Raw genomic sequence first — 26,077 nt, 5'->3', positions numbered from 1 at the left:
TTCGCAATAGCCTCACACACTTCAAGATTCGCCACTGAGACTGAAATGCACCAAAACTGAAAATTCAGGCTCACATTTTTGATATGACAGATCGGCTACAGCGGTCCACCACAATCGGTGTGATCATACGATTGGTGATTTTCCATGTGGTCTTCTCATTCAGTATGTCCACGCGTACAGACCGTTAACGAGAAGTCGTTTATTATATGGCCATCTAAGATCTCTGGCTTACGGGCGGTGTCTTTCCTAAAGTCATTGGCTCATTATATACTGGTAATCCAAGGAAATATTTCTATATACAGAGCGTGGATATGGAAGTTATCAGTTTATTAACAGCATATGGTAGGGTCATGTTTTTCCCATATGGAGCGTCTCTGTTATCTTCCATTTCTTTCCCAGAGTTTAGCAGGAAACGTTTCCTGCACATTTCTCTCTATGATGTCGCTGGTGTATTGTGGGGCTCCGTATGGATGGTATCGTATTCTTTTAGGAATGGGGACAAGGATTTTATTTCTTGATTTGCTGCCTGTAACCTGTAAAATTGCTGATACCAGAGAACAATAGGATGATGACTGTATTGTTTATGAAGATGAGATGGACCTTAAATGTTATGTCTTTTGGAGAAGACCCATCACTTGCCATAAATATGTAATTTTTTTACCCGGTGTAAATGCCGCTGTTCTCCTGGATCCGGCGATGTTTTTCTTTTGTTCCTGCGCCTCTCCATTCCTGAGATATGGCCATATATAAATATCTAGACTTTTAAGCCAACTGGGTGGGATATTCAAGATGACAGCAACAAAGAAAATTTGAAGACCATGCCCACTTGTCTAACAACACTAGATTTATATACAGGGTAGAAAAGGCCATATCTCAGGAACAGAGAGGAGCAGAAACAAAAGAAAAACATCTCCGGATTCAGGAGAACAGCGGCATTTACATCGGGTAAAAAAACTACATATTTATGGCAAGTAATGGTCCCATTTAAGGTTTATTTGGTACTGTCCAAGTCATATGTATATGTTTATATATATATGTTGGTGCATATATATATATATATATATATATATATATATATATATATATATAGTAACATGTAATTAATTTTCTGTGCCTTTTAACTTCTACTTAGAGAGTAATCGTCGTTTTAATTTTTATTTCATAAATCAATAGTACACATGAAAATAAGAAACTTTGTAATATATATCAGAATAATCCGCTTCTTTCTCCTCCTGGACTGACCCTTCACTCTCAATTCTGTATTCAGAGAACACAGACTTTCCCATTACTAAGATAGAAGATGACATTTGGTGCTTTTGAACTTCTATGGAGGAGGGAGGAGATAGAGGCCGACACAGATATTCTGCTGCAAGTTCTCCATAGAACTTTATAAGCACCAGCTGTCATTTCCTTTCTCTGTAATGGGAAAGTCTGTATTTACTGAATGCAGATTTTACCATGAATTGAAAATTTTGAGAATGAAGGATCAGTCCAGGAGGAGAAAGAAGCAGATTTCTCTGATAAGATACATTACGAAGTTTCTTATTGACTTATGGAAAATAAATAAGTAAATGCAATGCCGGTTACTCTTTATTCTCCATATCACCCTTGGGGACAACTCCTTTTCAGGCAAGTAAGAGGCAGGTTTATTGCTCCTACAAGACCCAGGCAATAAAGGGTTGCCTTCTGATGATAGCTCTCTTTGTCATTTCCTTTACGCAGGTTTCCAGTCACACTGAGTTACGGCCATGCCTCTCGGGAAAAATGGAAAAAAGAAAATTGAGGACATCAATATGGTGTACAACATCAAGGAGAAGCTGGGAGCGTGAGTATCATTTAGTTCTACAAGACTGGGCTTCCTCCTTATTGCATCTTTAAGTCAAAGTGTCTTCTTTGTACTAAGACATATGAGAAGGAGCCAAACAATGGTCTTAAAAAAATGGCACGAATACTTGTAACAACAGTAGGAAAGATGAAGGAGATTGCTTTCTTTTTTTTTACAGGAATTGTCCATTGTGTGAGATCTGTAGAAATTGTGGTATTTTTTTTTAAAACATTTTCAAGTTTTGGCAATATCCTGAAATTCATATTTGTTGTATTGCTGAGACATTTTCTCAGATGATGACATTTGATGACCCACTGTCACTATTACAAGTAGAGATGAACCTGTCAATTTTCAGGACCATGGTCAGTATTCCGTGGCTGCTGGACCGGAGGAGCCCTGAGAATCGCCTTCTTCCTGACTGCATCCCCGGACCCTCTTCCGATTAGCCAGCCTGGTGCTACATCATGCATGCATCACGCTACAACAATGCCGTTGAGCCGCAGATGCAGTCAAAAAGGAGGCGGTTTCGCAGGGCTCTCCACCAGTGGCCGTGGACTAGTCATAAGTGACATCACATACATGGGAGGCTGGACCCCAGAAGAAGCTTGGTTCCTTGGTGCATGCACCTTGAAAGTGACTGCAGGATGGAAAGTTTCTTCCTAAGTCATAGTTAAAGGGAGTCTGTCACCACCAAAATGCATTCTAAAAAGTTATAGTGTGATAAAGGGATGGATGGTTGACTGGATGGCATGTGTACATGGACTGGTCGGCAAGTGCACCATGTAAACGTAGGGGCGCTGGGTGTTGGAATTGGATTCTTTGGAGTTAATTTACCTGGAACACAGTGTAAGAAATAAAATAACTAAGTGCCAGCTAGTCTCTTCCTAAAGTCTAATGGTTGTGACCATGGGGATGGTGGACAGGTATAAATGGAGGTTCTTGGACAGTGGTCCCCAACTTGTGGCTGCTGGAAATCACAGACCCACAGTTGACTCTTGGTACAGAACAGGGTTCCCCAACTCCAGTTCTGAAGAGCCACCAACAAGTCATGTTTTCAGGATTTCCTTAGTATTTCCCAGGTGATAATTGCATCACACGGACAGGCAAGAATTCCATCACCTGGTTAATACTAAGGGAATCCTGAAAACATGACCTGCTGGTGTCTCTTGAGGACCGGAGTTGGGGAACACTGGTAAAGAACATCATCAGCTTGTATTATGGGCAAAAGCTGGACCAGGGTTCTAAGTTCCGACCGCCCTCCTCAATTATTTTTCTTCCCTAGACTTATGAAATATTCATTTTTATAATTGGGTTTCATTATGATACAGTACATATGAAAACTGCGCTAACTGGCAGCACTTTCCGTAATCAATGTCCTCCGAATCTGAAGATGCCTATAAATACCGACTGTTCCTCATGTGATTGGTGACATCTAACGTATATCGATCAAAATGCTGCCCGAAAACAAAAACTGTTGACGTATCTGGTTTCTCCTCCAGTAATTACATCTATTTATCATTGTCAAAGTGGCCACTACATTGAGAAATAGATAGGAAAACAACCTAGAAGCTTATTAGTCATGAATATACTGTAAGTATGTGAACCCTCAAGGCTGCCCAATGTCTATAGACGTCAGTAGGACCTAGATTTTTCCGCTCCCCTTTCCCTCCTTCAGAGCTAGTGCATGCGAGGAAACAGGACTGTATAACAGCTGGGTGTTTCTGTTTTGGCTATCGATCAAAGGTGTCCAGATGCAACAGGCTCCTTCCAAAACTGCATTGTCTGCAATGAGGGCCAAGCAAGCTAAGTATAGTTAAAGGGAGTCTGTCACCCCAAAATGCATTCTAAAAAGCTATAGAGTGATAAAGGGACTTAGCCCCTATGCAAATCTGCAAAAATACATTTTAATTCAATTGCAAATGATGGGGCTTGGGTGCACCCTTGACGTGAACATGATCTCGGTGCACCATTATGCCCCCTCAATATGCATTTTTGGGATATCCCCCGATTATGATTGAAGAGAGGAAGAGCAAGCGCTTCCTGTACTCAGCCCGTATGTGTGTGCATGCGCACTGACACTGCCTATGCCCGCACACACGCGCATGCAGTGTCATTTTGGGTGCGCAGACAATGGGCAGGCACATTTTTATCCTTGGCTCTTATCTGTGGATTCCGTTCACCCAGTAGCATAGTGAGCAGCGTCAGCAGAGAGGAGCCATAAAGGAGAAGATGCCTGCCCACTGTGGGCACGCCTGCAATGATACTGTGTGCGTATGTGGCCAGGCTTTAGCAGTGTCAGTGTGCATGCACACACACGTAGGCTGAGTTCAGAGAGCTCTAGTAAGCGAGCTCTGCCAATTAGAAGCAAGGGAAGACCCCAACATGCGAAATAATCGTGCATCAAAGCTCCGTCATTTACATTCAAATTAAGTTATTTTCTCAGGTGCAGTGCTGGTGAGATTTTTATAGGGAGGGTATGTCCCATATATCACTGAGCAAATTGTTTAAAATGCATGTTTGGGGGTGACAGACTCCCTTTCAATTAAACATGCATCCTAAGATGGAGGGGTTCAGATGGAGCTAAAGCCCGATGTTCAATGCCCGAGGTGTAAGGACCTAAGTCCACGATCGGCAGCATTTATCAAGGTTTCTAAGAATTGCAGAGGGGGGGATGTACTGGACTGAAAATTAAGTAGACTTTTTAACGAGGGCCTGATCTTTGGATTTACGATTTGCATCTAAGTGCAGAAAGTTTTGGCACTTGGTAAAATAAAATACCAGCTAGTATTCTGGTCATCAGGCTACATATTAAGTGTCCGGCATGACTCTTTTCCAGACCTGTGAATACCATGGCCAGAGGTGTAATGATAGGGGGTGCTGGAGTAGTGGTAGCATCCAGGCCCTGGTGCCATAGGGTGCCCGATAGCCCCTTGCCCACATAAGACACCTGTATTATATATGGCTCATGGTGCAGAAGTTTGGTGGTGGGGGCTGTTGCAGATTTCGCATAGGAGCGTCTGGTTACTTTTCTGGCCAGGGCTAGCCAGCAGCCATATAACTGCAAACACCAGAATATTTGTAGATTTCCCGTTACTTTCCAATTTACTCATGATTCATATCCGTCTACAGTATCTGGATATAAAATGTGCAGCTCAGAAGAATGGTTTAGTGCAGAGGGAACGTCTCTTGTCCTGGACAAGGGATACACGAGAAATTAGAGGATGTTTGGGCCCCGAAGACTGAATGACAATGGTTGGAACATGCTGCGAGGGACGGGAGCAGGGAGAAGTCCGCTCGCTCACTTCACACGGCGCTGTCACACACGCTCTCATGTTGTCCATCACTTTATGTCTACAGAGCCTTTATCGTGTCTCTTGTTATTTCCATCGTTTCTCTTTATCTCTCCGACTGCATTTACCAGTTGAGGGGTAGACAGGCTGCAGCTGAAGGCGAACTATTCCGAATTTTTATGTAGAATTATTTGAAGAGACAACCAGCAGCCCTCAGGAAGTTATAAAGTACAGCTATAAATCCCAGTTCATTAGAGCAGAAGAGACAGTCAACACTTATCTAGTAACTGCGGGTTGTTACTCTCATGTCATGTAGCAAGCAAACATCCTATAGAGTAACGAAAAGATAGCTACGAAGGAATGGAAGAGTTCTTCAAAGACCCATACAAGAAGCCCACTATTCTTCACAGACCCATACAGGAAGCCCACTCTACCAACAAACCCATACAGGAAGACCACTCTGCTTCACAGACCCATAGAGGAAGCCCATTCTGCTTCACAGACCCATAGAGGAAGCCCACTCTTCTTCATAGACCCACACAGGAAGCCCACTCTGCTCACAGACCCATACAGGAAGCCCACTCTTCTTCACAGACCCATACAGGAAGCCCACTCTTCTTCACAGACCCATACAGGAAGACCACTCTGCTTCACAGACCCATACAGGAAGCCCACTCTTCTTCACAGACCCATACAGGAAGACCACTCTGCTTCACAGACCCATACAGGAAGCCCACTCTTCTGCACAGACCCATACAGGAAGACCACTCTGCTTCACAGACCCATACAGGAAGCCCACTCTTCTTCACAGACCCATACAGGAAGCCCTCTCTGCTTCACAGGCCCATACAGGAAGCCCACTCTACCAACAGACCCATACAGGAAACCCACTTAGCTCTACAGACCCATACAGGAAGACCACTCTGCTTCACAGACCCATACAGGAAGCCCACTCTGCTCACACACTTATACAGGAAGCCCACTCTGCCTCACAGACCCATGCAGGAAGCCCACTCTGCTCACACACTTATACAGGAAGCCCACTCTGCTTCACAGACCCATACAGGAAGCCCACTCTGCTCACACACTTATACAGGAAGACCACTCTGCTTCACAGACCCATACAGGAAGCCCACTCTTCTTCACAGACCCATACAGGAAGACCACTCTGCTTCACAGACCCATACAGGAAGCCCACTCTTCTTCACAGACCCATACAGGAAGACCACTCTGCTTCACAGACCCATATGACGCGCCCCTGGGCCTGTGTCGCGCTGCGTTGCGCATGCAGGAGCTTACCCGGAGCCGGATCTGTTGAGGGTTGTAGTCTCGTGGCGGTGACCCGGTCCGTGCCCAGGGAGTCAGACTAAGTGGCGCTGTATCAGCGGTAGATGATGGACGACTACGCCACCCGTTGAATGCAGCTATGGAGCTGCCGCTGCAGGGCAGACCGCTGAGGCCGGTGGAAGGATGGTGCAGCGTGGATGGTATAACCCCCAACGGGAGGGGTATGGCCTCAGGGCAGCCGACGTGGATGATGGGGGTAGCAGGAACCACTCAGAGACGATGCGGTGTAGTTCAGGGTCTTTACTGGTGACAAAGATAGACCCTCCCGGAGTACTGGCTAGCGGTTGGGGCCTGGTCAGTCCTTGAGCAGATGGGATCTCCCCTGGCCAGGCGGAGTTGTAGGCCTCCCAAACTAACGATACTCTTCTGGCTACCTTGCTAGAAGCGAGTATAAGTAGCCCACGTCCCTGAGTGTACCGTGTCGTGCTCACCCGTATGGCCGGTGACTCGGGGCCTTCTAGTAGCTTCCGCTCCACGACGGCGGTGCTGGTCCCATGCGTGTGACCGTGCCTTCGGGTTTCTTGGCCAGAGGACCTGAAATCCCCTGCCTGACGGATTCTGCTGCTGGGTAGGAGTTAGTCCCCACAGCCTCGGACTCCGGGTCCGGTAAGAAATCTTCTCAGTCAGGGCGAGCTCTGCAGCTGCCAGCCCCTGACTCTTTGTAACACTGCTCCCACAGAGCTCCTGTTGTTTCTTCCTATGCTGCTTCTCTTCTCTACTTCTGGCATGGCCCAGGAGCTGGGCCCAGCCGGAGCCACAGCTCCCTGTCAGCCCTCCTGGCTGAACTCTCCCTCTCAACTCTCTAACCCTGCCTCAGCCCCTGGTTTATATAGGGGAAGTCCTTCCCCTCCCAGGACTGGGCAGGAGGTGTGGCATGCATAGGATTCCTGACCAAGAGACCTCCCACCTGCTCTCAGACATAACATTGCTGTTACTGTGGAAACCAGACCCCTGGGGTGCCACATTCCCCCCTAGTGAAATTTAGTACTCCGGGACTAAACATATTTTTAGAAAAACATAACAAGGTATAAACAATAATAATACAATAAGAAAAACACATAAAGATGGTTACGGCGTGTCCGCAACCGGGTGCAGTCTTTGAAGAAAAGTAAGGTGTCCATTTCACCAAAACAGGGAGACGTAACCAGGTAGGGGTCTGTCCTGCCCCGAGTCCTTAACAGTCTTTAGTCCATTCCTAGGTTACGCTCCAACCATGTACAAGGATTCCCGGTAAATCCACCAAGGACTCCTAAAAATAACTAGAAACACATAATTATTTACAGGATATGGCCGCTCTCAGTCCTCGGCCAGGTAGAGGGAAAGAACGACCGCTCTCAGTCCTCGGTCAGTGGGGATAAGGAATGGCTGCTCACAGTCCTCAGCCTGGTTTAAGATAGGGGAACATGGGGAACAATTCACTAATCCCAACGGGGACCATATTTTAATTAGCAGCAGTCCTTGTACCCTTACGGGTAACTATTTACAGCTCTTTATTCACGCTACTTCCCTTCAGTAGCTATGTCCTCTTTGTGCTCCCTCCTGAGGGTAGTCCTCAGACCCGTCCGGGTCATCTTGGCTTTCCTCGTATTGGTAGTACTGCAGCTCCTCCTCGGTTAGCTGGGTTAGTATCTCTGCGACAGTCCTCCTCCCAGGTGGCCAGGACTTTACCTCCCTTTGGGCTGCCCCGGTTAATTGGGCCACCAGGATGCTCACTTTTTGCTCCTCTGTGAGGGGGTACACCTGGAAGAGGCTATCCAGCTTTTCTCTAAAGTCATGCAGGGTATGTGACTCCCCTGAGTACTGGGGTAGCCAGGCTGCCCCCGGGATATAGGGCATGGTGAAAGGCATGACCGCAACAGCGGTGGCGCTGGCGGGGGTTGAAGCGGTGAAGCTCTCCTCCGTATCCGGCATCCTTCTCCCCCCTAGTGGACCGTGGCCTACCTTGCGATGATCCTCTTCCGTAGGCCGTGGCTCCGCAGTGGATCGTCAGGGTTGAGGACCTTCCGTCACGCTCCTGTGACGTCGGCGTCTGCTGGGCTCCTTCCAGGACCTTACGCAACGTCCGGACGTGAGGCGGGGCTTCTGTTCTCGCGCGCTTTCGGAGTCCACGCCCCTCTTCTTCCCGCGCGGCGTCTTCAAGATGGCGTCCAACGGCAGGAAAACTCCACGGATGGCGGGAAGAAGGCAGAAGATGGCGCCGGATGGCGGGAAAACTTCGCGGATGGCGGGAAGAAGGTAGAAGATGGCGCCGGATGGCGGGAAACCTCCACGGATGGCGGGAATCTTCACCACTGGTAAGTTTGAACAGTCTTTTTCAGGCACGCAGTACCCGGTGGTTGCGGGCACAAAATCCTGCCGACTACGCCAAAAGTTGACGCGCCCCTGGGCCTGTGTCGCGCTGCGTTGCGCATGCAGGAGCTTACCCGGAGCCGGATCTGTTGAGGGTTGTAGTCTCGTGGCGGTGACCCGGTCCGTGCCCAGGGAGTCAGACTAAGTGGCGCTGTATCAGCGGTAGATGATGGACGACTACGCCACCCGTTGAATGCAGCTATGGAGCTGCCGCTGCAGGGCAGACCGCTGAGGCCGGTGGAAGGATGGTGCAGCGTGGATGGTATAACCCCCAACGGGAGGGGTATGGCCTCAGGGCAGCCGACGTGGATGATGGGGGTAGCAGGAACCACTCAGAGACGATGCGGTGTAGTTCAGGGTCTTTACTGGTGACAAAGATAGACCCTCCCGGAGTACTGGCTAGCAGTTGGGGCCTGGTCAGTCCTTGAGCAGATGGGATCCCCCCTGGCCAGGCGGAGTTGTAGGCCTCCCAAACTAACGATACTCTTCTGGCTACCTTGCTAGAAGCGAGTATAAGTAGCCCACGTCCCTGAGTGTACCGTGTCGTGCTCACCTGTGTGGCCGGTGACTCGGGGCCTTCTAGTAGCTTCTGCTCCACGACGGCGGTGCTGGTCCCATGCGTGTGACCGTGCCTTCGGGTTTCTTGGCCAGAGGACCTGAAATCCACTGCCTGACGGATTCTGCTGCTGGGTAGGAGTTAGTCCCCACAGCCTCGGACTCCGGGTCCGGTAAGAAATCTCAGTCAGGGCGAGCTCTGCAGCTGCCAGCCCCTGACTCTTTGTAACACTGCTCCCACAGAGCTCCTGTTGTTTCTTCCTATGCTGCTTCTCTTCTCTACTTCTGGCATGGCCCAGGAGCTGGGCCCAGCCGGAGCCACAGCTCCCTGTCAGTCCTCCTGGCTGAACTCTCCCTCTCAACTCTCTAACCCTGCCTCAGCCCCAGGTTTATCTAGGGGAAGTTCTTCCCCTCCCAGGACTGGGCAGGAGGTGTGGCATGCATAGGATTCCTGACCAAGAGACCTCCCACCTGCTCTCAGACATAACATTGCCGTTACTGTGGAAACCAGACCCCTGGGGTGCCACACATACAGGAAGCCCACTCTGCTCACACACTTATACAGGAAGCCCACTCTGCTCACACACTTATACAGGAAGCCCACTCTACCGACAGACCCATACAGGTAGCCCACTCTGCTCACACACTTATACATGAAACCCTCTCTTCTTCACAGACCCATACAGGAAGCCCACTCTACCAACAGAACCATTAAGGAAGCCACTTTGCTCACACACTTATGCAGGAAACCCACTTAGCTCTACAGACCCATACAGGATACCCACTTAGCTCTATAGACCCATACAGGATACCCACTTAGCTCTATAGACCCATACAGGATACTCACTTAGCTCTATAGACCCATACAGGAAACCCACTTAGCTCTACAGACCTATACAAGATTCCCACTTAGCTCTACAGACCCATACAGGCAGCCTACTCTGCTTACAGACCCATACAGGAAAACCAATCTGCTTCACAGACCTATGCAGGAAGCGCACTCTGCTTCATAGGCCCATACAGGAAGCCCACTGTACCAACAGACCCATACAGGAAACCCACTTAGCTCTACAGACCCATAAAGGAAACCCACTTAGCTCTACAGACTCATACTGGATACCCACTTAGCTCTACAGACCCATACAGGAAACCCACTTAGCTCTACAGACCCATGCAGGATACCCTCTTAGCTCTAAAGACCCATACAGGATACCCACTTAGCTCTACAGACCCATACAGGATACCCACTTAGCTCTACAGACCCATACAGGATACCCACTTAGCTCTACCGACCCATACAGGATACCTACTTAGCTTTACAGACCCATACAGGAAACCCACTTAGCTCTAGAGACCCATACAGGAAACCCACTTAGCTCTACAGACCCATACAGGAAACCCACTTAGCTCTACAGACCCATACAAGATACCCACTTAGCTCTACAGACCCATACAAGATACCCACTTAGCTCTACAGACCCATACAGGAAGCCTACTCTGCTTGGAGACCCATACAAAAAAACCAACTCTGCTTCACAGACCTATGCAGGAAGCCCACTCTGCTTCATAGAACCATACTGGAAGCCCATTCTGCTTCATAGACCCATACTGTAAGAGCACTCTACTTCACAGACCCATGCTGGAAGCCCACTCAGCTTGAGGCTCCTGTGACAATCTAGTTAAATATTTTCTATACTTTCCGAGTCAAGAGTAGGGTAAACTTAGGTAGGATCGGGTCTGGGTTGAAGTGTTACCAGGGCATTATCTTATATTGAGGCTGCTTCCTAATGCTTTTTCATATAGTGGCAATAATTACAACCATGCAGTGTGCAAGTAGCCATACCATCCAGTGCCCAAAAAACAAGGCTAGACAATTGCCTCAATGACGCTTCAGGAGCTTTGCCTATACGTTAGGTTTGGGTGCCAAGGGTGGTATTGGGCATGTCAGCTCTGTCTGTCCAAGCTATCAGTGCCAGTGTCGCTCCCTGTGACTCTGTTGTCCAAGGATCCACATACACCTAGAGCTGTCCCCAGCGCCATACTTCCTTGGTTGTTGCTCTCGTCCAGTGAAGCTCCTGAGCTGCGAAGGCGGCCATTATCATTGAATGGCCCAAGTCATACCGCCCTTCTCTCCTTGGAGGAGGATAAAATACAAACCATTTTTTTCCCCTCATAATAGGTACACACTCATTATACAATGTCAGAGCCCCCCTAGAGGGTCAACGACCATGTTGCTTGGTTCCTGTCCAAACATTTCTGTTGGACTTTCTCTGTGTGAAATGAGGATGTGTACATAGAAAGGCTTCTACTCCAGTGAAAGAGATATTATCACGAAAGATTTCCCTGTCCAGAAGGAGGCTTAGAGAATACAAATGAGATCAGTGTTGTTGGTTGTAAGAGTTAATCCAATGGCTTATAGGAGAAAAAGATTTGAAAGGGAACTCAAATCTACTTCAAAATTTACTTCAACAAAAGATTCCATTACACAATGGTCCTGACAAGTCTTTATTTCAATTTTCTGCCTGGCAAGATTCAAAGATTTGAGTATCCTAAGACAGACTTATTTCTGACGGGACTCCTAAATGAACAGCAAAAATATCTGCATGTGAAAATCCATCTTGGGCGGCATGCATAATAACTGCTATGGGTTTCGTCTCAGCTAGTGTAAAAGTCCCCTCAATAGTAAGGGATAATTAGGGGTCACTGTGTGTTAAGGGCTCACCTGGTGAGGTGGATTGTGTAAGTCGAAAGACTTGCAGCAGACAAATGGTTAAAGCCAGAGTTGTATGCAATCAGCAGACAAATGGTCAATAGCAGAGACAAAAGCAGCCAGCAGACTTGTGGTTAATCGCCACTCAGTAATGATGAAAAAGCAAACTGGATACTTGCTTGCAGAGAAAATTAAACACAGCTGCAGCAGAGTAATAGTGTGAATAGCACCAGTATAGTGAAGAAGAATTTGTAATGCTTACAGTAAACAAATGGTTAACTGCAGTTCTGAGCCAGGAAGTAAATACAGATAGTTGATAAACAAGCAGAAATTTTCAGAAGACATGATGAGCCTGCTGAGTGAAGTGCATGGTGAGGTGGTTGTGGTAACTGAATGCTGGCTGTCTGATTCAGCCCTAAAAGGGTCATGATGTCAAAGTTGGTTACCAGGTCACTACATTACCCCTTAGACCTCAGTCCAGAGCCTCTCACCAAGCCAAATCAGTTCTCATACTTTGCACTGACGAGGGCCAACAGCTCGAAACACTGTGTCTGCAAATTGAGATTCTGATTTGTCTAATATCCCAAGTCATATTGCACGACTCGTTAAAGGGTCGATTGTGACTTGTAGGATTGCAGCTTCCAATAGGTGGCGTAATAGAGTTCTAGTCCTCTTTTTCTCTGAAGAGGCAATTTGCAGGTCACTACAGAAATGCAGAGCAGACTTACCCAAAGGGATCTGGACTTAGGAGAAGAAACCAAGAGCCTGCGCCTGTCGAGTCAGGCAGGTGGGTAATACTGTGGATATTGCAGAGGGGCAGAGAAGTTCAGAGTGGAGAGTCCACGAAGAAAGGAACTCACTTGGCAAAGTTCGTCATGGGTCAATGATAATGAATTAAATTTTTTCCTATTTACTAGTTTACAGTTTGAGCACTTCACTAGACATAGGAAAATAATTCATCTGTCCTTGTAATTTATTATAAAGGGACAAACATCTAAGTAATTTATATGATCACCACAGGCAGGACTGGTCACGTCAAGCTCTCTTTGGCCCCCCAAAAAAAGATGTTTCAGAATGCACGCCCACAATCTTCTCCGTGTGTAATGTTCATATATAATATACCTGTTTGTCTCCACTGCATATATATATATATATATACAAGCTATCTCTACCTTTTATATATAGGTGGAGCCAATCTCTTTTTAATCAATAAATTGTGTCCCCCATCTGAATAGAGCCTTAGAAAACCACCTACTCTGCCTACCCCCTCTCCTGGCTGGCACTGCCTCCTAAGACAGTGAGGATAGAAGACAATAGAAGTAATTTTAAGGATTTTTTTACGTTAGTTATTGACTGATCTTTTTGATAGCAAAACTTAAAAAAAAAATAATAAAAACGTAATAAAAAAAATTAAAAAGTAAAAAATATATATTATCTTTTTCTTTTTTTATTATTGCACTTATTTTTCATCTTGTGATAAAAATGATAATATATCTGATATTCCTGGCTGCCACTCGCATATGTTTTTTGATGTTTCGCCCGCTGTCTTAATTATCTGTTCAGCCCACGATGTGCCACAGGAGGGGAGGCTGGCCAGTCATCCATGCTTAGCTACTGTATGAGACATTTACTGTATCGTGAGGCCGCTGCGATCGCGGAAATCAGCATGATCCTGGTATTAGAGCGCTGCAGCGTTCCTTCCTCCGGCTTATTAATCCAATATCTTCTCTTCCTCCGCTTTATTTGCCTGCCATCGCGTCTGCCTGGCAGGGTGCCGTTGTCACTGCCCTCGTCCTCCCACACAGTGCCATCGTCCGTGGGAGATGATGCCAGCCTCCCTCTGCTAACGAGGAGGACTGCTAGTTAGTGAGCTAGGGATATGTTGTGCGTGGGCGTGGGAGCATAGTACCGTGCGTGGGTGGATGTCCCTTCAGAAGAGCACAAAGTCACAAGCAAGGAAGCAGCGTGAAACAATTACCGGGTATTGGCAGGGATAGGGGCGCTAATATTCAGCAGCTGAATTTGGTTTCTCGGTTACGTAACAAGCGCATACGAGTCCAATATTCCTGAAGACGTGATGTAGACCCTTGATGAATGTTTAGAAAAGTTTTCGTAGATTGCAGAAAATTGTTTGATAATTTTAGATGTTTTGTGACTTTTTTGTGTGCAAAATTTCAGTTTTTCCTATGATGCCTAGAGAAATTGTGATCTGGCCCAAAATGATTGCTCTTCACTGATGCCACACTGATGTCAGGGCTGGGAAAGGGAGAGGATGCATCCTAGGTGGCCATTGAGGCTGCGGGCAATGATTTAGATGGATTTTTGAGTATGCCGGGGTCAAATGGACACCAAAGACCAATACATAAGTCGGTATATTCACAAAACCACTACTAGGGGCACCAAGGAAACATGTCCGTCCCTTGCTTTCTACTTTATCCAATTTTGTATGCTTCTTCACTAATAATTGTTTTTATAAAGACTCATGTTTGATCACCAATGTGTGAGGGTTGTTATTGTAATAGCAGTAACTTCTGTGGATATTCAATATATGACTCCTGGTGGTAAGTGTTAAATCTGGTTCATTGTACCACTGATCCGGTGCAAGAACAGAATATAAGCCCTCATCATATTGCACCCTTGTATATGACTTTAACAGAAGCTGTTTGCTGCTTTGGAGTTGGAAGTGACCTCCTTACTTTTTGGGCCATTGTGGAGTTGTACAGGTTGTGCCAGTAATATGTCCATCCCTGATATGGTGGTTAGGTTAAAAAAGTATTCATGAAATAGTATTAAAAAGCTAATGGTTAACTGTGTAGTTAGTGTTAACTCCCTGGTGGTCAGTGGTACAGCAAATGACGCGCCCCCTGGGCCGTGGGGTACTCGGCAGCCGGGCCTCTGTGTCGGCCGACGGGGGATATCACGGTGGCTGGCCCGGTCCGTGACCCAGGGTGGTCAGTAAAAAGGGGACTAATAGGGGATTTGGAAAGTTTGTGACGCCACCTGTGGAATGCGGCTAAGGGGTGCTGCTGCTGCAGAGCAGTCCTCTGGAGCTGGGATGGTGTGGCTCTCCACAGGTAGAGCTAGCTCCAGGGCAGTGTAAGGCGGTGTAGGTTGCGCTGGGCGTTGTAGTGCAGGGAGGGAAAGATGGCGCAGATAAAAGAATGGACGGAGGCAGTGCAGTGCAGTCATCCGAGTTTTTACTCACAGTTCTTATGACAGTTCCACTGGTGCACTGTACAGTTGTCGGCCTCTCACGTCGCGCTGCGTTCACCAGGCAGGGGTTCAGCACTTCCTCAGGCAGATTAGGAGCACCTGGCAGAACCCCACTTTCTCATGTTCCTAGCTAGACCATCTTCACACTGGATCTTTCTCCTTCCTGCTCTGCGCTTCCCACTCTCAATCCTGCTCAGGTGCTCTGAAGTCCCTCCGGGACGTTGGAGTTCCCGGACCTGCTTGACCCTCACAGGGATTAGAATGAGGCTTCAGCAACTGACTATATAAGCCAGAAGCCTCCGGTTTTCCCAGCTGAGACGTAGAGTAACACGGTTGGTCCAGGGGCCGGTCCCCTTCTTGCGGCCTATGATCCCTCTGTCTTCTGACAGATGCGGGGCGTACGGGTGCCGTCCTGCACTCGTCGTACCCCCTGGGATCCCTTCTGTAGATCGGAGCCTACTCCTCTGTTCCCCTCCTGGGCCTCTAAGACTGGGCCCTACTTGTGGAGCAGAGCTCCTAAAGAGACTCTGCTCCCTGACTGACTGTCCTTCTGAACAGACCTAACCTGCCACCCTAAGATGGCTCCCCTTTATATACCTACTACTATAGTGCTCCCCTGAACTGTTTCCTCCACCCACACCCACTACTGGTTCCCCCTACCTCTGGGTTCCCCCCACTCCAGCCAGGGTCAGGGCTCAGCAGCTGCGCTCATGCATGTTGCCCCTCCTGCCGGCCTGGAGCAGTGTAGTGTTGGATGCAGGTGTGTGGGTCCCGGGCAGCACTCCCTCCTTACCTGAGAGAAGGAGATACCACACCTCTGGCTGAGGTGCAGTACCTCTGTGGCGACTGAACCCTCAGGGGCGCCACACAAACATTCAAGAACATTGGGGGAAGAAGAACATTCAGTTCATCTAATACCTGCTGGTCTGTCATATTGTCACTGTATCATGTCCCTTGTGGTCACATATATGTAGTCATGTAATACTGCTACTTCTGAGGATATTCAGCGTATGATTCCTGGTGGTAAGTGGTAAATCTGGTTCACTGTACCACTGATCTGCTGGTTAGGTTAAATCAGTGTCTGGTCACTGATGATTTTTGGAATAGTAAGCATTGAAAATCGAATGGTTAATGGTGCAGTCAGTTTTTATTCGCCGATGGTCAGTGGTACAGTCAGAATTCACAAAAAGAAGAGAAAGAAGAATGTTTAGTGAGTCCAATGCCCGAGAGCCAGAACCAGTTTCTGGTCTCTGGTGGTCATTTTGGTAACTTTATACTGTATATTAAAGAGTTACTTCATTACTTGCTTATCGCTTCAGGTCTGACCATTGGGACCCCAAAAATGGGCGGCTGGAACTCTGAAAACATCCGGAATGGAGCAGAAGTGTGCATGTGCAGCCTCCGTTCCATTTATTGACTATGTGACTGATGGAAGTGGAAGTCTCATAGACGATGAATGGAGTGAAGGTCGCTCATGCACACATCTGCTCCATTCAGCCCATTCTCAAGGTTCTGGAGCTCTCCCATCAACCATGGATAGGGGATCACTTGATTTTTGAGAATAACTATTGAAGCAGAAGTAAAACCCTGGAGCTCAGTGGTATAATCAGTATCTGGTATCAATTGTCCAGGGATAAAATCATTGACTCTATCTAGTGTAGGAGGGTCAACAAAATATAGCTCAGTGGAGATAAGTCCTGATATTCATAGTGATCCAGTGGAAAGTTATAATTCTTAGTGCTTGTAGTCTCTGGTTGCTAAGTTTAGGTGAAAGGAACTTAAAAATATCAGTGTTACACGCACGCCACTAGATTCAGATAGGGCGGGTTTCATGAATTCTTTGGAATCCTGGGGGAACCGTTACTCAGGGCGACCATAGGCTGCAGCTTCTCTCAGGTACACGATAGATTCAATTGCTAACCAGATACATCTGACAAGAGTCTTTTTCAACAATTTAACAGTGGAATTTAATCTGAAGCACAGCCAGTGCAGTTCAGGGATATTACAGTAATAATCTTCATTACAGTACAGTCTGAGTTTCTTGAGCAACCAGCTCCAGTAACAATACAGTAGTTTCTTCACAAGGCACAGAATTAGAGTCTCTTCAGTAGCATAATTCAGCATAGATTAGATCTCTTAGCAGCACACTTCTATGCATACACAACCACAGGCTTTTCCTTCACAAGGACACAATAGTACACAGCATTCTTTATCCTGCATGGAGATGGATGGGGGAGGGTTTGATAAGGGAGATGATCCCTGTGACGCAATTCCTTCCAGTCTTTATCTTCCTGCCCGATAATACTCTGCGCTGTTAGTTCAGGGAGTTTATCTGACCTGTGTTTAGTTTCTCTCCTGATCTGAATCCTGTTCAGTTGCTTTCTGTCAGATACAGATACTGTAACATACCTGGCGGCGCTCTTGCATAGGGCACCATCTCCCACTATGCAAGATTGCAAACTTGATCATCAGTCCAGTCTGCTAGCCTGGCTTCTTTCCATGCTGCTTGCCTCTGTTCTGGCTGCTTAGGGCAGCGGCCCGGTCACTTCCTGTTTCTTGTAGCTGCTGTGGGCTCACCCCTGATGCGTCCTCAGCCTGTTGCTGTCAGTCATTGGATATTTTAACCAGCTCCACATACAAGCTGGTGCCTGAGCAACTTTAACATTCAGTGTGCTCCTTGACTCTGAATGTGCCAGGTCCTGTTCTGTTTTTCCCTGCCTGTCCGCCTTCCTGGAGGCTGTATTCCCAGGCCTGTCTGAGCACGCTCCTAGCCTGTTCGTTTCTGCCTCTGGGGGCCGTATACCCAGGCTCGTTCCTGTATTTCGCTGCAGTAACAGTTCCTGTCTGAACTGTCTCCTAACCTGTTACTTGTTTTGTTTCTATGCCCGTTTCCTCCCTTTTGCTGCAGTGTCTGAACCAGCTCTTGGCTATACCTAGGCTCATTCCTGTATTTCGTTGCAGTACAGTTCCTGTTTGAACTGTCTCCTGACCTGTTACCTGTTTGGTCCCTATGTCCGTTTCCTCCCTTTTGCTGCAGTGTCTGAACCAGCACTTGGCTATACCTAGGCTCGTTCCTGTATTTCGTTGCAGTACAGTTCCTGTCTGAACTGTCTCCTAACTTGTTACCTGTTTTGTCTCTTTGTCCGTTTCCTCTCTTTTTCTGCAGAGTCTGAACCTGCACCTAACTCCTACTCGTTGTCGCTGTACTTCTGTTTGTGAGTTTGGAGTCCACTCGCTACTTCTTTGCAAGTACCTTGTGTGTATCTGGTTCTGCCTTTCCCTTCCAGTCTGTTCCGTGTGAACAGAGCTCTGTCCCCTCTGCTCTGTCTTTGCTCACCGCTTGGGCAGTTTATCTCTGCTCTGCCTTACTTACCGCTCTGGCGGTTTCTGCTCGTTCTGCTCTGCTTTGTCTACCGCACTTGCGGTTTCGCTCTGCTCAGCCTTGTCCACCGCGCCTGCGGTTTCGCTCTGCTCAGCCTTGTCCACCGCACCTGCGGTTTCGCTCTGCTCAGCCTTGTCCACCGCATCTGCGCTTTCGTTCTGCTCAGCCTCGTCCACCGCATCTGCGGTTTTGCTCTGTTCTGCCTTGTCCACCGCATCTGCGGTTTCGCTCTGCTCTGCCTTGTCCACCACATCTGCGGTTTCACTCTGCTCAGCCTTGTCCACCGCACCTGCGGTTTCGCTCTGCTCAGCCTTGTCCACCGCATCTGCGGTTTTGCTCTGCTCAGCCTTGTCCACCACACCTGCGGTTTCGCTCTGCTCAGCCCTGTCCACCGCATTTGCGGTTTCGCTCTGCTCAGCCTTGTCCACCGTACCTGCGGTTTCGCTCTGCTCAGCCTTGTCCACCGCACCTGCGGTTTCTCTCTGCTCACTCTTGTCTACCGCACCTGCGGTTTTGCTTTACTCTGCTTGATTACCGCATCTGCGGCTCTGAACCCGTCTCCTAGTCTGTACTGGACCCTATCCAGCCTGTGCTCTAACCTGCTTGTTCCTGTATTCCCCGGTGTGGGTCAACAGCCGTGTCAGGGGTCTGACCTGGAGTCGCACCTGGTACCTCTGCTCAGTTCCTCCCTGGTGCACGGCGTCGTAGCCGTCGTGCGACCTGGGTCGGATCGGGTTGATACTTAGTTACGCCCCTCCAGGCACTCTCCGGTTCATGGCACAGTGGGATCACTAATCACGCACACGCCAGTCAGTCCGGGCGTGTGCATAACAGATAACACACCACCTTTCTCTTCAGCTTCAGCCAGACTACAATAACAAGTTCCTCACAAATCCCCCTGGGGCTCTGCTAAAACACTCCCTGTCTCTTGTGACTGTGTTAACCCCTCTAGTTGCTGGATGCTTCTGAAGCACAACACTTCCTGTCTCCTGTGCTTGTGTTATTTGTGATAGTTGCTGGATGCTTTTGAAGCAACAGCACTACTTCTGCATGTCACATTAATTGTTCATACCATGGAATGAATGGCTTCTGTATAGTTTTAGGAGCTTGTGTGTGTTCCTTGTGGTACCAGATATTTTCCAGTGGTAGGTTACCCTACTCCTCTGTATTTCAGTGTGTTAGATATATAAGTGCCATGTAGAGATATGCACCGATTGTCTGCTTCCTGTGACTTTTCATCGTAAAGGTGATGAAACGAGCGTTCCGGCTGGGAGGGCGTAGTGTGATTATCTGTCTACCGCTTCGGTGCTGATGGATAGAACTGGGGGCAGAAGACCCTCTCCATGTCACACAGGAGGTATTATGCTCTTATAACAGCACGTATGGATGGCAATCAAAACACATAATTTTTAGGCTGCGGTAATTACCACCAGAGATGGATAAAATGTGCTTTACAATCGCATCCGCTCATCCATCAGCTCTCTCGGAGGAAATGAGGAGAGTCCCAGTCTTCCACTGCTGAGTAGAAGGAGATAATAAAATCATTTATTCAACACTATTTATCACATAAAACATTGGAATGAAGCATCGTCCTTGAGATTTCACCTCTACAATTCCTTGAATCAGGGTTAAAAGATGTTAAATAAATCTCCTAACTTTTAGAGAATGTTCCCCCATAATAGACCTTCTTTGAAGGAAAAACACCACCTGGCCATTTTGAGGCATTTGTAGACCCAGCGTACTTTCGGAGTGACCACAGATGCCTTCAACTTATTTAAGGTGGAGCCACCTTTTACCACGTCATGGTCTTATATTAAATGATATAAGGGTGGCCCTATGGATAAAGCAGCACTGAACACCCCTTATAAAGCCTTACAACTTTTTAATAATGCTGTAGGCATCGACTACCATTGAACAGGCTGTTGTGTTGGTTTCTTCTTGGTGTTCTCCAACAGGGCCATCATTAAAATAATCAGGATCCACTGGGCAATTTAAAAGATTTCCTATGATTTATTTGTTGGGCGACTGTGGTTGAAAAGAAAGAGAGTATAATATGTTTTTGGTCATTTTTTTTAGACCTACACCTTGCATGACATGGTTCCTCCAGAAGGTGGACAGAAGATCTTTTAGGGTCTGTGAAATATAGAACCAAATATTTGCATGTTATTGAAAATTATATTGGGTTGGTTACACTCATAAGACTGACACCCTTGCTCAGTGCCACCTGTACTGCCCCGTGGCAGCCTTCTTCTCCAGGTGTCTATCTGTCCAATTTGTCCAACTGTGATTATGCGGTCTACGTTGGTGACCAACTCAATGACTGTGGTCACCAGTAGTCGTGGTGTGCAGCACAGTGGATGCCAAAAAAGTCTTGTTTTACTGTCTAAGCTACAAAATATAGAACATACCAGATAATGAGATACTAGAAGAGTCATCACCAGGCGGAGTATGGGAAAGAACCAGGTAAGGATGGACCACCCATGAAATAGGGTAAAAGGTTTACAAGAAAGGCATAGGGCAAGAACTTGTGTAGGTCTGAACAGTAGGATGGACACAATAAAGAGACACTAATCTATTTTCTATTCTCTATAGGGGAGCGTTTTCTGAAGTTGTCCTGGCTCAAGAAAAGGATACCGAGCATTTGGTAGCCCTAAAATGTATCCCAAAGAAGGCTCTACGTGGGAAAGAAGCTGTGGTGGAAAATGAGATCGCAGTTCTCAAAAAGTAAGGAGATTACTACAAATATTAAATTAGGGATCAGAAAACAAGGCACTTTTTGTTCCAGAAGCAGCGCCACTTTTATTCATAGGATGTGTCTGGTATTGCACCATTTATTAATTTCTCCGTTCAAGAATTGTTCATAAAATACATTGCTATTTCTACTTTTCACTTTCTAAAGAGTCTTTAGAGTATTTAAAGAAGGGTCTGCTTCCATATTTATAGCATATGTGTTATGTCTGTCCCTGACTGGTCAGGTAAATGGGACTAAGCTGCAGTACCAGTCACAGCCGATGGACCAGAGTGGCGCTGTTTTAGTGGAAATAAGCAGATCTTTTTTTAACTTTAGGCAGCCCCCTTAAACTTACTTTACCTTAATCAAGGCCTGTGATACTTCTATGCAATGAGGGAGGTTTATCGGTTCAGTTTCTGGTATATTTCCATTAACCAAAAATGGCATTCAGTATAAGTGTCATATTTATAAAGGTTTGAAACTTTCTTTATAGATGATGTAGGTAAGATTGAGGTCTGGCTTCAACTATACTGTCAGCGCAACTGATTTGCAAAAGTATTTACTACTGAATCATACCAGGCAAAGCTCATACATTGTGTTTGGCCTGATGAAGGATCCGCAGGGGCGGGCACGGCATAGTTCTATCTTTGGATTTCTTTTATTCACTGTGGCATGGCCCACCCCTGAGCTTTTGCACTAAGTATAAAATAGTGCATGTTACCAGCATTGCGTGTCATAAAGGAATGGCATAGTATGTCTTTTTAGTCTACAGAACATCTATAATTTTTTGGCAAAGTATGAAATAATAGACAACAGGGGGGCGGGCACTTTATTACCTATTTGAAACCTAAAAAACCCAAACTAATGAATAGTATAATAGACAACAGAGATTAGAAATTCTTATCTGAAACCTAACACAGCATCATTTTTATAGGGTCAGGATTAGGAAATGTTTATACTTTCCAAATCTCCCTCAACATCTGGGAGAATCTTAGAAAAAAAGACATCATGGACTCCCAAAAACCATCACAAGTCTCCTGAGCACCATACAAACCATCCCACAAGGCAGCATTATCCCATCACTTGCTTTGCCATGACATCGGGATACTACATAATTAGACTTAGCTCCTCAGGGGCGGGGACATTGTGTAGAAGAGGCGTGACCTGTAAAAAGGGGTGTGGCTATGCAAATATATCCCTTCCCCCCAGAAAAGAGGTAACAAAAGTTAACAAGAATGGAAAGTGTATATAGATTAATTTACTTTATACATGGGCTTTACGTTTTAGGCTGCAGCTTAGTCGTCGCTTGCAATGTTTAATTCTTTAATTTATTAGTTAATGTATACAGAGTAACTTATTTTATTTTTTAGATGCTTTTTACCTGGAGTATTTCTAGTGGATCACTAAATGTAATGTATATTGGGGCTCAGATATTTATCTAAGTAATCTGCTCCGATATAGTCCCTATGTTTGCATGGGGCTGCCTTTTATATTCATGAGCTGTATACGCCGCTCTTTGTCTTTTTATAACATAAACCTCACTAGCTTAGCAGTGCGGACGTGATGGGGAAGATGGAATAAAGCCGTATAATGGCTCCGAGGGAGTTTTCCTGTTTAAGGAGCGCTGGATTTGCTGTCTCGGGTCCCTGGGCATGTCTTTTACATGCAGGTAGATATACCAGAGGAGAGCCGTAATGCAGGTTTGTTATACCGACAGTATAAAATGATTGTAAATCTCCTCACGTTTTCCTGCATGTGTAATTGTCTGAGCGGAGGGATGCGGCGTCGCCAGCTGCCTCAGTATGTAAGGTGCGTACTACAGACATCCCACGCTCCTCTGATACTGCGCTCTAGGCTGATTTTTATGTCCCGCTCTGATTTTTTTTTCTTCTCTTTTACGTCTTTTAGGATTCTTTCTTATTTTCTCAGTTTACAGTCTTTCGGTAGTTTATAATCGTGCCATCCTTGTCCTTGAAATGAATCTCTTCCTGGTGAACTAGTGGAGAACTTGTGCCGATATTCAGCAGCCAATCTGGATATACAGAGCTGCAGTGTAAAGCATGTGGGATTGAAGCTGAAGGAGTCCTATAAAAGACAATTGTTACCCCGGAAGGCCATGTAGAGTCAGACATTACCTATAGATGCAGCATTACTGTTACATATCTGTCACGGCTCCAGGGCCGGGCTCTGCTCCCTTCCCCTATGGCTGTTGCCCTTTGCTGTGCTCCATGTTGGGTTTCTCTTTGTTTCACTGACATCATCACCTAAAGCCTTTTAAGGTGTGTCTGAGTATTCAGTCCATGTCATGCTCACTTGCTGTCTGTTTCGGAGTTTGATACCATCCAGTTCGTCCAGTTGTTGGGGTGCAACCTGGGTCCCAACAGGTAAAGACATACATTTGTAACTCCAAACCTGGTGGAATTTTGCATCATGATGAGTTATTGGACTTAAAAAAGTCCATATACTGTTCTTGCACAGGAGCCTCTTCTGTCTGTGTCCTCTAATGTTGATCTGCAATCCCCTCTGCAAACTCCTGTGGTTTCTACAGCCTGCATCTACTTCTACAAGACAACCCCACTTTGAGCATAAGTCTTCTTGGCAGTCTTCTTTATTATCCAGAGCAGAGAGCTTCTAACAAACTGCAACTCTACCTCAATCCCATCCATGTATTACACTTCCAATCAGTCAAGGTCAGCAGCGTCCAGGACCCATGGGAGTTTTCACTGGAACTCCATTCAATTAATACAATATAGTCTGAAAGAGAAGATTTCACCATTTTTCCTATGATATACAGATTATTTATGCATACTTGCCAATAGTCCTATTTTCCAGGGCAATACACAAAAAGGGATGGAATTTAGCAAAAACTACGCCTCAAAGTGGCCATCTTGGAGACCTTTTTTGAGGAAAGGCTCAAATTTGCCATTCATAATGTTGGTAATTTTGTTTATGCAATGCTAGGTCTTACCCCATTTTACAAAAGATTTTACAAGGGAGGTCTCTGCATTTCAAATTCACCTTGCATGAGTCCCAGATAGAGAGGAATCCAGGACTCCTTACTCCATGATTGGCCTATAAGACTGCACATTACCAGCAGAATGGATTCCTAAAAGCATATTAAAGGGAATGTCCACCTCTTTGTGGACAATTTTGTACACACATGCATCTATTTGGGCTTAAAAATCATTTTTGAAATTTGGTTTCATTAAAATTTTTGCACTGCTTGGCTTTTACAGGATCTTTGTTTCCTTGCACCTTCAACTTTGATATGGTCTGTGGTCATTAATCAAATGAGAGAAGCTCATAAATCGGACCTTTAAAAGGAGCTCACTGACAGATTCTCAGTTAACTCATTCTGCAGTTCGTAATGGACAGTTTAACACAGAGGCTATAGAAGGCAAACAGTGCAAAGTTCTTAATGAAATCAAATTACAAACGTTATTTCGACAACCCCTTTGAAGATTTTGGGGCTCCAATAGGTAACCTTGATATTCTGTATTTTCCTTTCTGTTTAAAAACTGCTGACGGTTGGTTTCCCTTTAAGTAACCGAAAATATAAACTGAGGTTGCCAAAGATTTGTCAAGATGAAATAGGATTTAGTGTTTCTGCAGAAGGGTTCAGCGTTCCCGTCACGCTATATAATATATGGCGCCCTGTGCTAGTATTAACAATAGCGCTGCGAGGTCGAGGCGGACATATTTCACTCTCAGGAATAATCCTGGGCTTACAGTAACATTCTCGGGATACAGAAGAGAATGCGGACTGGATATGAAGTCACTTCTATCATTTTCTTGGTTACTGGATATTTAAGGACAATAGTTTGGTTTTAGTGGGTTTTTCTGAAATCCTGTGTATGCATATAGGTCGTTATAAAATATCAAGGTCACTTTATAAGTGTTATGTCTCATTGCCAACAAGGGTGTCCAGATCTGCTGCTCTCATGGTCAAACCTCCTACAATATCCTTACTCATATCACCGCCCATATCAGTGAGAAAGTCATGAAAGTCTCTTGAGGGCGACTTTTTTATTCCAGCCAATTATTGTTGAGTGTGTCCGTTAATGGAAAATCAAAATCGGCCTTTTAATAATTGTCCTGTTTGGGGGTTGGGTTTGATCACTTATTTTGGACGTACCTGCCACCGGCATAACTTGAGTCCAATGGGCTCAGGGGCAAGATATGGACAGGAGCCCCCCCTTCATCCTGGTATATATATACATATGTGTGTCCTCCATCCTGGTATATATATCCCTTATCCTGGGCCTTATCCTGATATATATATCCCCAATCTTGGTATATATATCCTTCATCTTTGTATATGCCCCTCCTCCTGGGCCACATCCTGATATACATACATTTGTGCTCAAAAGTTTACATACCCCGGCAGAATTTTTCCTTTCTTGGCCTTGTTTCAGAGAATATGGTTATTGGTTGGGTGAAGCCATTTATTGGCAAACTACTGTGTTTTCTCTTTTTAAATCTTAATGACAACCAAAACCATCCAAATGACCCTGATCAAAAGTTCACATACCCCAGTTCTTAATACCGTATATTGCCCCCTCTAACATCAATGACAGCTTGAAGTCTTTTGTGGTAGTTCTGGATGAGGTTCTTTATTTTCTCAGATGGTAAAGCTGCCCATTCTTCTTGGCAAAAAGCCTCCAGTTCCTGTAAA

At 46.1% G+C, this 26,077-nt stretch overlaps 1 protein-coding gene across 1 annotated transcript in view; it reads left to right on the top strand.

Annotated features, from left to right (window-relative positions):
* The window catches only part of PNCK (pregnancy up-regulated nonubiquitous CaM kinase), an 82,591-nt gene that overhangs the window by 13,988 nt on the left and 42,526 nt on the right, over positions 1-26,077 (top strand). Inside the window, exons 2-3 of the mRNA XM_073639940.1 lie at positions 1,723-1,825; positions 21,264-21,395. Of these exons, the coding sequence (XP_073496041.1) occupies positions 1,749-1,825; positions 21,264-21,395 (209 nt within the window). The 5' untranslated portion in view covers positions 1,723-1,748. The remainder of the gene's footprint in view (positions 1-1,722; positions 1,826-21,263; positions 21,396-26,077) is intronic.

The sequence above is a fragment of the Phyllobates terribilis genome, unplaced genomic scaffold (assembly GCF_046119375.1).
Source record: "Phyllobates terribilis strain yellow unplaced genomic scaffold, ASM4611937v1 Scaffold_7__3_contigs__length_470593459, whole genome shotgun sequence".
NCBI classification, from domain to species: domain Eukaryota; kingdom Metazoa; phylum Chordata; class Amphibia; order Anura; family Dendrobatidae; genus Phyllobates; species Phyllobates terribilis.
Note: the sequence above shows the minus strand (reverse complement) of the source record. Positions and strands in the feature narration are given on the sequence as shown.